The sequence below is a fragment of the Typha angustifolia genome, chromosome 10 (genome assembly GCF_048772165.1).
Source record: "Typha angustifolia cultivar Huaian chromosome 10, ASM4877216v1, whole genome shotgun sequence".
Lineage (NCBI taxonomy): Eukaryota > Viridiplantae > Streptophyta > Magnoliopsida > Poales > Typhaceae > Typha > Typha angustifolia.
In genome coordinates this window covers 5,080,576-5,100,600 of record NC_133248.1, presented here as the reverse complement: position 1 = coordinate 5,100,600, position 20,025 = coordinate 5,080,576, and the positions used below count along the sequence as shown (strand labels likewise).

General features: G+C 39.7%; 1 protein-coding gene across 4 annotated transcripts in view; it reads right to left on the bottom strand.

The window, feature by feature from the left end:
• Positions 1-693: 693 nt before the first annotated feature.
• LOC140769154 (uncharacterized) overlaps positions 694-20,025 on the bottom strand; it is a 51,709-nt gene continuing 32,377 nt past the window's right edge. For all 4 annotated transcript variants that reach the window (XM_073109748.1, XM_073109749.1, XM_073109750.1 and 1 more), the window contains 2 exons: positions 1,401-1,452; positions 694-1,309 (listed from right to left, as the gene is read on the bottom strand). In XM_073109748.1, the coding sequence (XP_072965849.1) occupies positions 800-1,309; positions 1,401-1,452 (562 nt within the window). In that variant the 3' untranslated portion in view covers positions 694-799. The remainder of the gene's footprint in view (positions 1,310-1,400; positions 1,453-20,025) is intronic.

Here is a 20,025-nt window from a genome sequence, read left to right as displayed (position 1 = left end):
CACATCATTAAAAATTATAACATACATTATGAATAACGATACAAGTAAATTAATAAATAATGCGTGATATTTTTTTTTAAATTAGGACGTACATTTTACATAAATAATACATATAAATTACATATATGATACGTAACATCTTTTTAAATCTCGATACATATATTATTAAAAATCAGAGTATACATTTTTATTGGCAATACGTATAGATTACATAAATAATACACAACAGTCAAAAATTAACAATACGTATAGATTACATAAATGATATACAACAGTCTTTTTAAACACGACAGTCTTTTTAAGATTTATTAGGGCTAAATCAATAAAAAAAAACCAAAATTGTAATTTGATAATGAGAGCATATTTCTACCAATTAGAAAACTAAAAAACTTTTTATTGCAAATCAACCCCAATTTCTAATACAATTTTATTATAATACTTTAATATCAACTTTATATCACATCAATAATTATATTACTCCTTAATATTGAACTAAAATTTAGAATAACTTATACTAGTATTAGCTCTTTTCTTCTAGTATTAAAAATTAGAATAACTATACCTATTCCACCCTTGTTCCACAAGTGAACAGTGCTATATACAATATAAACCTTTTGAAACCATCTGAGCAATATTCTGATGTTTGCAGTAGAAGTGGTAGATTTTAGATGTTTGTAAATATATGCAGAGCAGTAGATCCAATACTGAGATCTTTCAAATGAAAAGACTTACATCAGGATAGTTGGGTAGGCCATAATTCTCCATACAGTATACACAGCTCTTGCATAATTAAACCTAGTTATATTCTATCACAAACATTGCTAAGGACTTCATAAATTAGGCGCCCCATCTTTTCATCTTCACAAGATATTACAGTCCGAGTAGAGTTTGTTTTAACCAGAGCCTGTCCTGGCCTAATAACCCGAATGAGGTAATCACCATCTGCAGCATTGTTGTCCCCATGAATCGATCCAATGATTTCTCTCTCACGCAAAGCCACCAATAGACATGCAGGATCCAGAGGACCCAAGTACAGCAACTGCTTATTTAAGAGGTTCAGAGGCTTTCTCAGGCCAACCAAATGATATTTCCCATTACTCAACAGAAGTTTCCCTTCCAGTCTCGCGATTGCAATTTTCTTCTCCAACAATCTTCTAGGCTGCAGCTGAACTGCCAGTTGTGTTGCTAATTGGGCATCAAAGTCTTTCCTTAAACTCGGTACATGGATCGTCTTATTTTCCGAGTAATATAAGAATGAGCATGAATCAACATCCTTTGCAGGACATCGAGACTTCAAAATTTCTGGGAACTACAAAATTACACAGCAGAAAACATACTAATGGACAAATTCAACAAAGAGAAAACCAATTTCATCTGGGCAAGAGACTAGTATCTATTACCAGAACAAGCTTTGGCTGCAGCAATTCCAGCAGTGGCGGAATTTTCTGTATCCTACAAGAAGTTTTATCCATTAGAAAGCAGTTGAAGCATAAGAACGAACAGAATAAGTTACAAGCTAATATAATATATGAAAACCAACAATAGCAACTCAACTACGAGACATAACAACTTATTAATTTTGCCTATTGACATAATAACGAAGACAACAAGTTACAAGCTAATATAATATATGAAAACCAACAATAGCAACTCAACTACAATACATAACAACTTATAATTTTTCTTTTAATAGGCATTCATATCCCTCAAGTAACAACTGATGTTCTTCAATTGTTGTTGCACTTTATGTTCTCTTGCAACTGGGTCCAACAACGTCAAAAGGGAGTTGACTAGAATAAGTTGATCGGAATCATCAAATAATGAAAGCAAGCAAATGAAAAAGCATAACGTTTTACAGGGGATTATGAGAAGGAAACAAAGTAAAGCGAAACAACTCCAGATAAGAATCCACATAATAAGCAGATATTAGCAGTGAACAAGTTTGGTTTTCATCATATGTAAACATCACGGAACTGGGAGAAAATGGAAGACGAAATAGACAGGTCAAGCAGCAAGAGTTTGTTTGCTTATGACAAAGGTGGCACTGACAGAGTTTCTGAGTGTCAACTTTCAAGTACAACTTCTATTAATGGAGTATCACCCGTGTCTGATCCGTCAAATAGGAGAGGAAGAGGTTTCAGAAGGCTGTGAGAGATTGGAAACTGACACCGTTGCAAGATGTAAAGAGGCAGGTTCTCTCCGTGCCCCCTTCCACTTGTTTAATCTGCTTATTTCACATTTCGTGAAATGGGCCGAAAAAGAGCCTTCCTATGGATTTATACAACATAAGTTTTTTTTTAATCATTTATGATTCTAAAAGCTAGATATAAGCTGAACAAAAGACCAACCCTCCTTAGATACAGAAGCACTTAGGTCCCACCGAGCTTTTGGCTGCCTAGTCTAGACTTCAAGTCATATGCGTTGCCGAACAATTGCTTCAAACCAAATGCCGCCGAAACCTACTTCAAGCCGTTGCGCTACCGAGTTGTACCTCCAAGCTAACCACACTGTCGAGCATCAACTGAATCGAACAAAGCTACTAAACTACCAAATAATTTCTCCACAATATTGTTTGAGGTTGAAGTTGAACCCATGACCTCCTTGGTCATAAAAAAGGTACCTACTAACTCTATTAGTATTGGTTGGTATTTATACAACCCAAGTTATCAAGGTTGTATCGGCTTAGTACGATTTGCACTCTTGTTGCCCTTATTGGCTGAATTAGTGCAGAAATTAAAGTTCTCTTATATGGTAATTCGAGAATAGAGATTGAATGAGAGATTAAGAGAGAAGGGTGATTAGAGGTTGGACAAAACCTTGCCAACGAAAAAGGTAGCGTCGATTGGTGAATGAAGGAGGAGGTGAGGCCGGTAGCCAAGAGAAGAGAGGGATAGGGGGCAACAAAGGCTAAGCCAAATAATTATTACTTAATGAACACTAGGGTTGCGCTCTACATATATATAAAGGCTAATCCTAGACTGACTGAGATTCAAACTCGGTCAACTAAAGTGATTTGGCTTGTCCAAGCGATTCTTGGACTCATAATACATGTCCTAACTCGACTAAAATAATTAATAAACTTAACTAGACTTAATTAATGAATTAACAAGTTGAGTCTATAATTAGCAGGTACTTAAGTTTATGAGTCAACTAAAATTGCAAGTACTAAAAAAAATGTAAATGATTAAACTTGATAACTACGCTCGATCCAGCAAGTTCAATATGCTACGAATGGATTCAATTCGACCGAGTTTGTATCACTCCACGCTTCCATTCATCTGGGCCTCTAGGTGCCAAGTCTGGATAGCCGTCCATGAAGTCGGATTGCATCCAAGTCGCCTCGTCAATCATGCACCCACACCAATCCACCAATACTTTCGTCACTAATCTGCATTAGACTCAAGTACGCCTCGTTGCTAGAATTTGGGCTGGAATAGGTTCATCTGGCTCAACTACTGGCTCAGGTGTCAGCCTCTGTTGGCTCAGTAGGAGGGGTCCGAGCCTTAAGACTCAAAAGACATGAAAGACCAAGTGAATTCGAGCCTCCTTGGGTAGGTCCAATAGATAAGCCATGGGTCCAACTCGCTTGAACACCTAGTATGGTCCAAAAAATTTAGGGGCTAATTTCAAATTGAAAATGGGTCTAATTGAGCGGATAAGATTAAAGCTTCACATATACCTAATTCCGGCAAAGGACCTCTCTTGGTGCTTTTAATCAGACTTGTTACATTCAATTTGAGCAACAACTAGATGACCTTGAGTCTTCATAGCACTTCGTCTCGATCTCAAGCCAAGGTAAGGCAGGTGCGCAATGTGGGTGGCGATCGGCCATAGACAACCTCAAGCACGGTCATGCCAATAGCCGAGTGGTATACTATATTGTGACCATTCAGCGTATGGTAAGTAGGAAGACAGAGCTAGCAACATCTTCATGTGAGCTTTTGTGCACATCGGACAATTCCACTCTTATTCAATAGTACCCTGCCCTTAAGTCCATCTACAAGAAGTAGCGTGCACCCGCTAATTCGTCCAGCAACTTTTCAATAACCAGTATTGGGTATCAGTCTTTGATGATGTTAGCGTTTAGCACTCGATAGTCCACACAAAATCAACACACTATCCTTCTTTCTCACGAGCAAGACCGATGCAGGATAGGCGCCCTAATTTGGTCTTATCACTCCAGCGAACAATATCTCTTGGATCATCTTGGTTATGACCTCTTTTTGGATAAAAGAATTACAGTAAGGCTGAACAGTCACCAAACCCGCCCCCGGCATGATTTCAATTCAATAATCTTACGTCCTAGGAGGCATAGGGCAGATCAAACGCATCCTCTAACTCTTGCAAAATAGCCTTCAAGTCAGCCAGTAAAGGAGGTAAAATCTCATCATTAGTGAGAACCAGAAAAAAAAGGAAAAAATAAAAAAGGGCTCATGTGCGATCCCTTCTCCTTCTCTCACCCGTGTTGTGACGAGGAAGAGGAGGCCGCGAAATCTACGGTCTAATCCTAATTGAAATTGGGATTTATCTTGTAAAAACAAACCTTAACCCTAAATTAGGGAGAACTCACGCTAAAACCCCCTCCTCTTCCCCTTTCTCTCATCATCTTCTTCTTTTTCTATTTATTGTCGGAATCGCATCCTCAGATCAACGCGCCAAAGCATCGCCGGAGCAATCGAAGATGGCAAACCAACTCGTCTGTGAGTTCTCCCCCACCTCTTAAAGTTAATTAAAAATTAAATAGGCTAAGAGAGAATTACCTAATTATTGGGCGTTTGTGGATCAACGAAGCTCACCGGCCGACAGCTTTGGGCTTTTACCGCTCCTGTCCCAAAAGCTTTGCATCGTCGACCTTGTGCCGTGGGTACTTCCTTTGGAGCCCTCGTGGCTCAGATCATCGTCGACCATGAAGTTGACTCCGACTGTCGACAATTGATACGACCTCTCTTTTTGAGCATGAGGTTGTGGTGATGAGGAGCCGTCCGGTACCATCAATGGACCTCCGGCAACAGTGATCGCTAGTGTCTCTCTCCCCTCTTTTTTTTCTTTGGTTGTCGATCCCCTCGAGGAAGGAAGCAAGGGGCAGTTATGTTAATTGGATTCAGGTTTGGTCTTGGAACCAAAAACCCGACCCGATTCATTTAAATTAGTGGGATTGGGCCTTTAGCCCAATCCATTTAAATGAATTATTTTTTGTGAACTGCAGCCCAGCCCATGAAAAATAATGGGTTTGGGCCTTACGCTCAAACTATTCAGTGGTTTTGGTGGGTTGCGGGCCAGCCACAACCCAGCCCAACCATTTGGGCTTAAGCAAGCCCATTTAAATAATTTAATAAATTTTTAAATTTTAGAAATCATAATATTAGTTTAATTGAAATATGTTATTTATTATTATTAAATGTGATGATTTTTCTTGACCCATGGACTAGAGATTTCAGTCGTTTCGCCTAGATACAGATAAGTGGGTTCTCTTACGTATTTATTTTATTTATTCGTCTTGTATTTTGTGCTTTTCATCAGATCACGTATAATTCTGTGCAAATTCATTATTATATTTTGTGCATTATTATATGATGTGTACAAAATATAAAACCTACTACATTGTTATACTTAGTGCATATAGTCATTTATATGATCGATAATATTAGTGAAGAAACATAATTGATACGTGGTAGGACTTTGAGAACAGACACAGGCTAGATATTCTTCGTGCATCTCCCCGTGGTGACTCAAGACTATCTTGAAGTCCAAAAAAGGCCTATTTCTGATCAGCATATGATCTGTTTAAGTGACCCTAGTACGATTAGAGATCAATCCAGGGAACAGACCTATACCTTATCAGCATATGATCCATTTAGGTAACTCTGGCATGCTTAGAGAACAGTCCCGGGCTAGATTAAAAATCTCCCTATGATGACTCTAATATTTCTCTATAGTTAGTGAAAAAGATAGGGTGAGTTTATTACATAGTACCACCTCCGGGTGACCCTAACTGGATTAACTATAAGGAAAAGACTCGAGTGCATATCGAGGTGACTTGTAATTGATATGGATCCTCAGGCACAGTTCCAAGTTGAGACATATTGATGTAGGACAATGTCACGATTGAAGAGTTGAGAAATAGAGAAAAATAATTAAACTCGTGGAATCCACTAATCGAAATGTCGAAATCCACCGACGTTGGAATCCACCAACAAATACTCAATATGCAAAAGCTCTCCAAATATTCATTAACCCATAAAAGATAATTACAAGCCTTTATATAGGCAAAATAAAGTAAAAGACAAAAACGAAAATAGCCCTAAAAGGTGGCTGGCTAGTCACAACCCTCGTTAAGCCAAAGGGCCACGGGTGCAGCCCTTTTGTGCCTACGAGAATAAACGTGACGAAAAGTGGTGTCCCCATTAACTCTCTCAAGGTGGAAGAAACTTGACTCAGTTGAGTGGCTCTAATAGTATTCTAAAATGTCAGGGTCAAACTGCTGTAACTCCTGACGAGTGATCCATGTACAATTAGACTCTAATTGCTCGTGCCATTGAACAAAAAAACGGTGAACTCCTCCTTCTGCAGTAGATGTTATTTAAACATCTAAAATAGCGTCTATCTTTTCTTGTGATGCAAATGGGAAAGGAGAGGTGATATGTGACACAACAAGGATGTCTGGAAGGGTAGTAGATGTAGCATAAGGTTTAGTAGGGATGTGCATCAGCTCTGATACCAAAGCTGATGCAGGACGTCTCGATTGCAGAGTTGAGAAGTAGAGAAAAATAATTAAACCCATGAAATCCACCAATCGGGGTGTCGGAATCCATCAACGTTAGAATCCACCAACAAACACTCAATATGCAAAAGCTTTCCAAATATTCATTAACCCATAAAAGATGATTACAAGCCTTTATATAGACAAAATAAAGTAAAAGACAAAAATAGCCCTAGAAGGTGGCTGGCTAGTTACAACCCTCGTTAAGCCAAAGGGCCATAGGTACAGCCTTTTTGTGCCTACAAGAATAAACATGACGAAAAGTGGTGTCCCCACCACATATGACACTATTATTAATATTAAAAGAAATTGATTATATTAACACAAACCATATTATGAGATATGAATCACTTTGTTATTACTCATACTGTTATTATTATTGTTATGTTATCATAAGCAAGCTTAGTAAGATTCTCATTTTTTTTTATTATTGAACTTGTAATTATTTAAAGTTATGTTATAGAGTCAGATTTATTTGGCTTTTGCGTAAATTTCACTCACTGAGCTATAGTTGTTGACTTATAGATTCTATCTTCTAATATTTTAGATGCTGATCTACGTAGCAACTAAGCGAGATGCATTGAAACCCCACCTCTACTTAGGATTTTACTATTTTGCACATCGATTGTATTAGACATTTTATTCTAAACTATATGTTATTTTAGTTTGATTGGTAACACATTAGTAATAACATTAGTGTTTCTTTATTATGAGATTTTATTTATTGGAGTTAGCTGTTCAAAATTAAATTCTTGTTATTTTGGGATTGAGAAAAATATTAGTTAAGGCTTCGTGTATCTCAAGCGCACTGAGGTACATGACCGCTCATGATTCTAAATTTTTGGTCGTGACAATGTTGGTATCAAAGTTTAAAAATTAGTCATCCTAATCATCCTTAGAGTCATGTGGAGGTCCGATCCGATTGCACAAGCGGTTCGTTGCGAAATTATTTTGTTATATTCAATGAAATTATTCTTATCTCTACCAAGGATGGTCGTGCCGGTCGGCACGCCCTGTGTCGACCGGCACTTGCCGTGCCAGTAGGGGCACGGCACTTGGCACGCCGACTAGCACGCCTGCCTTACCGAGCCATGTTGATCGGCACGGCCACGTGCCGTCCAGCACAGCCTCGTGTCGGTCATGTGTCAATGTATAGACATTTTTTTTAAAATTTTTCTATTTCCATCAATCTTTATCAAATCAATTTTACTTATTTTCTTAACAAATATGATATGACATGTAGAACCCATTTTTTAATTTTTTTTATTTCTATCAATTAACTTTTGTCATCATTTTTGAAATGATAACTTATTTGTCATTTTTTAAAATTGGAATGACAATTCATTTGTTAAATTTAGACAACCACAAAGCCGAATTTATTAGAGACAAAAGAAAGAAAAGTGACCATCTCAAACTCAATATGATTATAGTTAAATAAGGGAAGGACTTAAGTCTATAGGTAGCAAGACATTAGGAGAGGTGCGCCCATAAGATGATATGAGTTTATCATCATTACCATCATATCAATCACCCACCAGAGCCACAACACCCTTATTATACTCCATATCTACAATCTCCATATCATATCATCGAAGAATTACAAAATTCTTATTTCTATGAAGACTATATGAGACGTTATAACGAGCAATATTATCAGTGGATAAATTTTGAAAAATATCGACAGTATTTAACGCAACATTCCGGTGTTATTCTTGTGCTAGCAAATAAAGTCTTTGATCCTCCTCGTCATTTTACGTTCAATTAGATATTAGTTTTAATTATTAAACTATTATCAATTATGTATTGAATGTTATTATGTGTTCAATTATATTATGGAGTATTCAATCATATTATGAAATGTTTAATCATTAATATTAATTTTAATAAATGTATTCAATCATATTATGTGTTGAATAATATTTATATTCAACTGTTGTTTTATCTTTAATAAAATAGGTTATTTACAAAAATAATCTAAAGATAAAACATTGTAATGTAGATTTTAAATTTTAATACATATATTTAAACCTAAAAAAACAAAAGATTGACATACCAAAAACCCAAAAATAGCTCTAAATATCCTAAAAAATTTATGAAAAATATTATAAATGTATGCCACTGGCACAAAAGGTATACCACTAGCACGAGGGGGGTGCGTGCCACTGGTCTCTACTATAAATCTTGAAGGGGCAATATGTATGCATGTCATCGTCAACGAGGAGTTGCGGCCTAGAGTTCATCTCTTGATAGAAGCAAAGAGCAAGAGCCGGCTCCTGCTCAAGTGCCAGCTCTTGCACCGACTACTATTCCAAGGTCGGGACTACAAACTGCTCCTGCCCAGATTCCTACTCTTGCCTACATTCCTACTTCTACCACGGTTACTGCTCCTGATACAGTGGTTCTAATGCTCCACTCTTCTTTAGGGCATTAGAGGACAGTCATCACAGACTTCAGCTACATCAAAGTCAAGACCCCTTAGTCTAAATAGGTGTACGGTGTTCGAGAAATTTCTAAAGGCGTCTCCACCTGCCTTTAGGGGGACTACTAATCCGATCGAAGCAGAAGCATGGCTGCTTCGGATCGAGAAAATACAAGTATTGGTTTGAACAAAGGACCGAAGGGTTGCTTTGACAACCTACATGTTTGAGGATCGGGTAGAGCATTAGTGGCAGATGATCGAGCGCCAGTATATTAGTCAAGAGAAGAAGCTGACTTGGGATAATTTTAAGATCTTCGAGAAATACTATCCCCGGGCCCTAAAGAAGAAAAAGTTCTTCGAGATGAGACAGGGAGGCATGTCTGTGGTGGACTTTGAGGCAAAGTTCACTAAATTGCTGCAGTTTGTTCCACACCTAGCAACAAGTGAAGAGGAGAAAGTCAACTTATTTGAAGGGAAGCTACGACCAGCCATCAAAGATATGATCTCATTTTTTCAATGCAAGAGGCTACCTGACATAGTTTCAGAAGCGCTCCTTGCTAAGAGAAACATAGAACTTCGCCTAGAGAGCAAGCAGCATTATCAAGATAAGAAAAGAAAATACTACTAGGGCCAGGATAACCAAAAACTCTTCTAAAGACAGCTATATTTTGAACCAGCATAAGATCTGCTCAAGGTGTAGACAACCTCATTAACTAAAGGTTGGGTACATTGACCGCCCTCGAAATTGTTATAACTGTGGAAAACCTAGATATATTTCAAAAGATTGTCGTGCACCATGTAGAGGGTGGCACTCAACATTACATCAACAAGGTACAGAGCATCAACCAACTCAAATTAGAGCATTGGTTCAAAAGCCACCAAAGCAGGTTGGGTTTAAGGGTCAAGACCAGAGAGCAAGGGGAGAGTCTACGCTTTGACTCAAGAAAGGGCCAAAAAGTCGCCTTCTTTGGTGCAAGGTATGCTTTTATATTGTCCTAACCTGCCAAAACTTTATAGACTTAGTAGTATATATAAGGTAGAGACATTTAAGCATTTTAAAGGCAAAATGTTTGCACTACAAATTTTACTCGTAAATTTTAATTTCAAGGATGAAATTTCTTTTTGTTGGGAATAGTTGTGAGAACCAGAAAAAGAAAAGAAAAAAAAAAAAGAGGAAGGGCTCACGTGCACTGCATGTGTGATCCCTTCTCCTTCTCTCACCTGTGTTGCGACGAGTAAGAGGCAACGAAATCTTCGGCCTAATCCTAATTGAAATTGGGATTTATCTTATAAAAACAAACCTTAACCCTAAATTGGGGAGAACTCACACTGAAACCCCCTCATCTTCCCCTTTCTCTCATCATCTTCTTCTTTTTCTATTTCTCATCAGAGGCACGTCCTCAGATCGACACGCCGAAGCATCGCCGGAGCAATCAGAGATCGCAACCTTCAAAGTTAATTAAAAATTAAATAGGCTATAAGAGAATTACCTAATTATTAGGCGTTTGCAAGTCGACAAATCTCACCAGCCGGAGGCTTCGAGCTGCTGCCGCTCCTATCCCAGAAGCTTCGTGTCGTCAACCTTATGCCGTGGGTACTTCCTTTGGAACCTTCGTGGCTTGAATCTTCGTCGGCCATGAAGTTGACTCCGACTCTCGACGATTAATCCGACCTCTTCCCTTTTTGAGCATGTGGCTGTGGTGGTGAGGAGCCATCGGGTACCATCAATGGACCTCCGACAACGGTGATCGCCGGTCTCTCTCTCTCCTCTTTTTTTTTTCTCTAGTTGTCGACCCCTCAAGAAAGGAAGCAGGGGGCGAGCTCGGGCTCGACCCGAGCCAACCCATTTATGTTAATTGGGTTCGGGTTTAAATTAGTGGGATTGGGCCTTTAGCCCAACCCATTTAAATGGATTATTTTTTTGGTGGGCTACAAGCCAACTACAGCCCAACCCATGAATAATAATAAGTTTCGGCCTTAAGCCTAAACTATTTAGTGGTTTTGGTGAGCTGCAGGCCAACCACAGCCCAGCCTAACCATTTGGGCTTAAGCAAGCCCATTTAAATAATTTAATTAGTTTTAAATTTTAAAAATCATAATATTAGTTAAATTGAAATAGGTTATTTATTTATTATTAAATGTGATGATTTTTTTTACCCCTGGACTAGAGATTTCAGTCGTTTCGCTTAGATACATGTGAATGGGTTCTCTTACGTATTTATTTTATTTATTCGTCTTATATTTTGTGCTTTTTATCATATCACGTATAATTCTGCATGCAAATACATTATTATATTTTGTGCATTATTATATTATGTGTGCAAAATATAAAACCTACTACATTGTTATACTTAGTGCATATAGTCATTTATATGATCGATAATATTAGTGCAGAAACATAATTGATACGTGATAGGACTTTGAGAACAGACACAAGCTAGATATTCTTCGTGCATCTGCTCGTGGTGACTCAAGACTACCTGGAAGTCCAGAGGACCTATTCCTGATCAACATATGATCCATTTAGGTGACCCTGATATAATTAAAGATCAGTCCAAAGAATAAACCTATACCTGATCAGTATATAATCTGTTTAAGTGATTCTGGCGTGCTTAGAGAACAATCCTAGACTAGATTAGAAATCTCCCTGTGGTGACTAATCTCTCTATGGTTAGTGAAAAAAATAAGGTAAGTTTATCACACCTCCAGGTGACCCTAACTGGATTAACTATAAGGAAAAAATTCGAGCGTTTATCGAAGTAACTTGTAGTTGATATGGATCCTCAGGCACAGTCCCACATTGAGACATGACACTATTATTAATATTAAAAGAAATTTCGCATATTAACACAAACCATATTATGAGATATGAATTACTTTGTTATTACTCATACTGTTATTATTATTGTTATCATAAGCAAGCTTAGTAAGATTCTCATTTTTTTTATTATTAGACTTATAATTATTTAAAGTTATGTTATGGAATCGGATTTATTTGGCTTTTGAATATATTTCACTCACTGAGCTATAGTTGTTGGCTCACGGATTTCGTCTTTTAATATTTTAGGTGCTGATCCACATGGCGATTGAGCGAGATGCACCAGATTCCCACCTTCACTTAGGATTTTACTATTTTGACCATTAGTTGTATTAGACATTTTATTGTAAAACCATCTATAATTTTAGTTTGATTGGTAACACATTATTGATGACATTGGTGTTTCTTTATTATTAGATTTTATTTATTGGAGTTAGTTGTTCAAAATTAAATTCTTGTTAGTTTGGGATTGAGAAAAATATTAGTTAAAGCTCCATGTATCTCATGTAAATTAAGTTATATGGTCGGTCATGATTCCAAATTTTAGGTCGTGATATCATCATCTTGGCTCCCACAATTAAGTGCATAAGGTACTCTCGGCATCCTGCCCTTGGCAGCCTTTCTAGGGACTGCAAGGAGCTCTCACCCTCCTTTTAGGGTGCTCCAAGTAGCTTGACTTGGCGGCCGCCATGGATGAACTTCAGTGCCATGGTAGCGAAATCGAAGGTGATCGATCCAAGTCCACGAAGCCATTGCACGCCCAACACCAAGTCGGCTCCTCAAAGAGCCAACGGGTATAGCTAGATCTTGCAACACATGCCCTCCGTCCTTATCATCGTGCTATCTCATATAGCAACATTGAAGCCCACAAAGGGTTCCACTCCAATCCCAAGTGTTCCACCATCCGTGAATCCAAAAAATTGTGGGTGCTCATGAATCAATAAGAATAAGATCATTATGCTTCACCTGCTGCTGTTGTAGGTGCTACTGCTACTGCAGCTGTGGTGAAGCAGCAGGTGCGCAACGAAAAAAAAAACGAAAGAAAGAAAAGAATTAGAAAACTGAAAAAAAAAAACTCATCCGAGGTCACCGAAGGTTGAGATCGTCGAATCTTCATCGAAGAACATCGCCGGAAATCGAGGTCATTAAAGATCTACTCAGTCATCGATGAGAAAGAGACCCGTAAGAGAGAGAAAGAAAGAAAAGAGAAAAAGAAATAAAGGAGAGAGAGAGAGAGAGAGAAAAGGGAGAAAGAGAGGAAGGTGGGTTTGGGGGGGCATCAATTATTGATGTCCCTCAAGTCGGATCCGACCCGTTCCCACCCGTTTCGATCACGATCGGCCGAAACAGCCTATCCCGACCAAAACGGATCTAGTTTTAGCCGAAACCCAGGATCGGGATTAGGATACCACTCAGGATCGACGGAAACTGGGAACGTTGAATCAAAGCACGCAGGTAGAACTTCTCGAAGATCTTTTAAAAATTGTTCCATGTCAACTCCTTCCTACCTGAGTACTGATGCTCAATCATCTGCCACCAATGTTCTGTCCGATCTTCAAACATGTGCGTCGTCAATGCAACCTTTTCATCTGAGCAGTTCAAAACCTTCAAGATCTTTTCGATCCAAAGTAACCATGCTTCCACCTCAATTGGATCGGTTGTTCACTTGAAGAAAGGTAGAGCCTTCAAGAATTTTTTAAACATCGTGCCTCTATCTAAGCTAAGAGGCCTAGCCTCTGCTATAGAAGAGGGTTGTGATGTCTGTCCTCTGATGGCCTAGATCAAAGTTTGAAATGCATTGAGAACTGTATCTACAACAGAGGAAAGAGTAGTCACAGGCTCAGACGCAAAAGCTAGAGTAGGTTCAGGGTTTGACTCTTGATCCCTATTCTCGCTAGGAGACAACCTCTGGGCACTAGCTCCACGATGACGGTGCATACACATAGCGTCCTTGCAAAATCGAAATAATGTTAAGAATAAAATTGATTTAATAAATTAACTCACGGCGATTTGAACTCATGCAACCGGACCTCCAATTTTCTCTAAAGGGTGACTCAAACTTAGGCTCTGATACCAACATTATTACGGCCTAATATCGGAATCATGACTAAATATATATCTCAATACACATGAGATACACAAACCTTAACTAATATTTTTTCTAAATCCACAATGACAAGAATTTAATTATGAACAACTAACTCCAATTAATATAACCCAACAATAAAAAAGACCAATGTCATCAATAATGTGTCTCCAATCAATTAAAATAACATCTAGTATAGAATTAAATATCTAATACAACCGATGGATAAAATAATAAAATCCTAAGTGGAGCTGGGGTCCCGGTGCATCTCTCGCTCAATCGCCACGTAGAGCAGTACCTAAATATTAGAAGAGGGATTCCACGGGGGCAACAACTATGCTCAGTGAGTGGAATCCACTCAAAAGCCAAATAAATCTAAAATTTTGAACTTTAAATAAAATCCAACTCCAACAATATAACACGATTCCATAAGCATGTTCATAATAGTAATAATAACAGCACATGTAATAAGAACGTAAATCATAACTCATAACATGCTTCGTGTCAATATGTTGAATTTCTCTCAATATTAATGTCATATGTCTCAACATGGGACTTTGCCCAAGGATCCATACAAATAGAAGTCACCTCAAGATGTGCTTGAGTATTTTTCTTATAGTTAATTCGATTAGGGTCACCTTAAGGTGTCACTATGTGATAAAAGCACATTCTCTTATACTAATGGTCACTAGGAGGTGTCATTATGTAATAAACACAATCTATCTTTTCCACTAATCATAGAGAGATTAGAGTCATCTTAAGGAGACTCCTAGTCTAACTGTTATCTAACCGCACTAGAATCATCTAAACAGATCACATACTGATCAGATATAGGTATGTTCCCTGGATTTCAAGATATACTTGAATAACTATAGGGAGTTGCACGAAGAATATATAGTATATTGATACAATCTCCCCTTAGGTTAAGGTTCGATCTCTTCCAATTCTCTGATCTGGACTGGATCTAACACGGAACTTTGAAATAAGATCCCAAAATATTCCGTCGTCAGATCGACGTGAAATTTTGATATGTTATAGCTCCAAAAAAGAGCTTTCCAACAAATCTAGTTTCAGACGAATCGGATGTGGGGATCTCGAGATATCGTCCGATTAGTGGACGAAGGTCAGGGTGGTTTGTTTAGGATCTGTAGATGGAGGCACATGATCCTAGGTGATGGTGATTGGTGGAGGACCGGCGTTAATGGGGTGGCACCGGTGAAAAGTGGTAGAGGAAAGGTTATGGTCGATGGAAGAGTTAGGGCAAGTGTTGGATATATTGGAAGGAGGAGGAGAGGGCCACCCCTAAGAGTCTAGGGTGATTGGCCGGTCGAGGGGGCTTAGAAGCGATGTCGCCGGGGATTGAGAGAACGGGAGCGAAGAAGACGAAGGAGGCAAGGTAAAACTCAATTCTCAATAATGAATAATGACCTCTGGTTGCCATCCACATCCTTTTAGAGGCTAACCAACAACTCAAAATTAACCCTAAACAATACAATTTCGCCAACCGCGTTCGAACGCGCCCGACCACGTTTGAACGCACCGAGTTTGCTCTAATCTAGAAATGTGAACGCGATGCAGGCGTTCGAACGTGCGATCGAACGCGCCTGTTTCCCACTTCTCTCAATTTACGAACGCCATGCAGGCGTTCACAGTGCGTTCGAACAGGGCGTTCGAACGCACAATGCACACTCTTCACCGACATTCACAACCCCGTTCACAACCGTGTCACGGGCCCAAAATAGGAATCATGACCAGCCATGCATCTCAATATGCTTGAGATACACGAAGCCTTATTAATACTCTCTACGTGTACGATGGCAAAATAAATAAATAAAATGAAAATGTTTTTTATTTAATTTTTAAAATTAATTACAATAAAGATAAAACAATAGTAATGTTTTTGAGTCTCTAAACTAAATAAATAAAACTTCTAATCTAAAGCATAAAATCTAAAAGAGCGAAAAAATAAATAGATGAATCCTAAGTGGAGGTAGAGTTTAGGTACATCTCACTCAGTTGCCCCACTGACTATTACCTGAAATGGATATATAAATACAAAAAAATAGAATTCATGAGCCAACAACTATAGCTCAGTGAGTAGAATCCACTCGAAAACCAAATAAATTCTACATTATATTAATGCTGAAAAAGATTAAACTAAAAGCAACAATATTCATAACAATATGTAATAGGCATGCTCTCCAAATAATAACAATGATAATAATAAAGAGAGTCACAACTTGTAACCTTGCACGTTTTTAAGATATTAACATCTTTGCAATATTTCTACTGTCATATGCCTCAATGGGTCTAAACCCTGTGGATCCACATCAACTAGAAGTCATCTCGAGATAACGTTCGAAACTTTTCTTCATAGCTGATCCGGTTAGGATCATTAGATAGTATCACCCTGTGATCAACACACTCTGTCTTTTCCTCTAACCGTTGAGAGAAGTTTGAATCACCTAGGAAATTTTCTCATTCATCCTAAGACTGTTCCTTAACCCCACCAGAGTCACCTAAGAAAGTTACCGTAGTGATCTAATTTAAGACTTTCCCCTAGACTTTCCCCTCGACTTCCAGATAGACTTGAGTCAATACGAAAAATCGCAAATGATTTATACCGAGACTGTTCTCTAAGTCGTACCAAACTAATCTCATTTTTCTTTCCACAAATTTCAATATTTGCACAAAGTATGGTGATGCACTGAGTATAATAATTAAATGCACACAGAAAATATAACAATTAAATTTTCGCACATACGGATGAAATAACTAAATTTGCACACAAAAATTGTAACAATTAAATTTTTACACGTAAGGGTGAAATAAATAATTTGCAGATAAAAAATTTACATGGACTGACAAAAATACGAAATATAATAAAATAAATATATGAGTGAACCCACTCACTTGAGTCTAGGCAAGATAAGTGAAATCTCAATCTCTAGCTTATGTACTAAAAATCACCACCTTAAATAATAAATAATAATAAAAAAATTTAATTTGAACAACATCAATATTTTTAAATTTTAAAAAAACTAAAAAGAACTAAAATGGGTTTAATTTACCCATTGGATTGGGCTGGGCTACTGCTGGCCCGGCCCATTCCAAAAATGAAGCTAATTGGGCTGGACCAAAGCTCAGCCAAAAGAAACTAATCGGGCTGGGCCAAGGCCCAGCCGAGAAAATGGATTGGGCTGCAGTTTAGCCCGCAGCCCATCCAATTAATTGGTTCAGGTCGGGTCTGTAGATCTGAAATCCAAACCCGAACCCAAACCCAAATTTAAAAGAAAAAGGGTTGGCTCGAGTTAAACCCGAGCCCAACCCACCCTTTTTTCTCCCTTCTCGCGTCCGACGCGAGGAAGGGAAGAAAATCAGAGAGAGTGGCCGCCGGTGACTCTGCCGACGGCGGGTCACGACCGGCTTCCTTTCTCTCTCTCTCTCTCTCTCTCTATACTTCGTCGTCCTCACGAGGTGGAGAACTCACCACCGACGGCCCACGCCGAGGCCAACGGCGATTGGGGCCACGAGGGCTCCTTAGAAGACATCACCGACACTGGCTTGGAGCACGAAGCTTTCGGTGACGATGCGGTTGCGACCCGAAGCCGCCGGCCGGCCTGATTTGCCGACGAAACCGAAATCGCCCAAAATAGGTATTTCTAATTCACTTTATTAAATTGAAATTAAACTTGAGGGATGGGAGAAGGCTTACCAAGGAGTCACGTGGTGGTCTCCGTTGGCTCCGGCAGGTCGATTCCACAGCGTGACTCCGACGATGAGTAAAAGATAAGAAAACGGAGGAGAAGAAGAGAGAGAAGGGGGGCTGAGATAGTTAAGCAGAGAGAGAGGGGATTAGGGTTTATAATTTATAGACTAGGGAAAAAAATCCTAATCTACTCCGATCCGGATTAGGCACGATTCTACCCTGCGCCTCGTCGCGTGCCGGAGAGGGAGAGGGGAGGGGCTGCACGTGCAGAGCACGTGTACCCTCCTCTCTCAACCCCTAATTTTTTTTTTTTTTTGTGATTCTGACAAACCGCGTTCACAATCGCGTTCGAACTCACTCCACCTGCGTATCAATCCACCACGCTTCCGCAACCTTGTCCTCAAGGTTTGAAATTTGGGAAGCGATCCATGATATCTGACTCTAGCCCCCAGGTAGACTCGTCAGTGGGCTTGCCTAGCCACTCGATCAGCACTTCGGTCTCCAATATGGATTGCCGGTAAGGTTGAGCTCGAACAAACACCCATTGATCCACCTCAAATTCTCGCTCATGCTAGTCTTTGTCATGAGTTTGTTTCATGCGATTTTGGGCTGTTGCTAGGTGCATCTTGAGCCGTCTCAATGTTTCATCTCGATCAGCAAGTTCCAAGTCAAGCTCGCTCCTATCCGCTGCCGCAAGTCTATCGTAGGCACGCAAGGCAAGAGAAGTGCGACCATAAACCGCCTCAAAGGGAGTCATCCTCAGTTGAGCTTGGATACTTATACTCCTACTGGCCCAAGGTGAAATTCGAGTCCGTCTACATTGAGTCCACTTGGTCTCGAGTGGTCAAACCAATTAACTCAATGTCAGTTCAGCAATATAAATCTGGTGCATTTGATTGCACTCAAGAGGTCGAGTTAGATGTAGTTGGTGGATCCAGATTAGGTCCTCCCAGTGACTTGAGTTAGGTTCAACTAGCCGAACTGATTGTTGGTTGTGCTCATAATCGTTCTGCCCACTCCATGGATTAGGATCTAAGTCAAATGTATCTTGGTATAAGCAAACTCGACTTAAGTCAAGTAGAGGGTTTTTGATCATATCCCTTATTTGACTTAACTGAGTCCCCAAGTCCAGAGATGACTCACACTTGACTTGACCCCTTTGGCTCTTAGGTCCAACCCAGCTCATGTCTAGCAATTCAACCTAGTCAAGCCCAACAATGTAGCCTTCTTGAAATTCTAACCACTTAGGGACTTCAAAAAAAAATTAAAATCTCTAATATTTCTCCCATAATTCCATCTCCATCAACCATTGCCATAGGAGTTGCTTAGCAGGTGGCAGCCATGGTTGAGTAGTGACCACCTCCGACAATTGCTCTGGCAGGGTTCCTGGCGGTGTGGTGGCGGTCGACGGCGAAGGAAGGCCAAAGTTGGCCTAAAAAATAAAATCTTCAGGTCCTTCTCTGTCCCGTTGCACACACGGCAAGGAGCCTTCGGCCATCTGGAATACTAAAATAGCTGCTGGTGAGGTCCCTCTTGGGGTGGTGGCGGTTGACTACCGTGGAAGACTAAGGTTGACAAAAACAAAATCTTCATCTACTTCTTCACTTAGTCGCAGCCATGGTAGGAAGCTTTCGGCCATCTGGGTGAGAAAAGCAGTAGCCCACGAGGTCTTTATGGGGCTGTCGGCGGTCAGTGCTGCCATAGGTGGAAGATCGCAGCCTTCTCCTTTGAGTTGTAGCTTGGCGGGGAGCTGCAACGTCATCACCGATGATGACGCTGTCGTGGTCGACTGTCGATTGACCGAGGAGAATGGTGGAAGGTCACTAGAGGCCATACACAATTTCTTCCTGGTTGCTGACTCACTGTGGTTGCAAAAGAAGGTGGTGTAAGATGGCCCAAGTGCTAGAACTTGCGGTTCTGTATCATCTCCTCACCACTGATGAGAATTTCGGATAAGGGATATCCAGCGGCCATGCATGGTCTTCCTCCATTCAATAGTGGTTCGCACGGTTGTCGACTCGTCGAAGAACTCTGTTTTGACGTCGAAAGAATCTTTCCAACCATCGGGCTCACCGAAGGAAACTGCTTCCTTGAAGCTGGACTCTTCACCGTTTCTGCAGGGATCGGGAAAGGAATGGTGCATAGGAAGATTTGGAGGTTCCAAGGGCTGCTACAATGGTTGAGGATCCCATTGTAGCCAACCGCAGTTGCGACTGACCATGGGTCGAGGTGT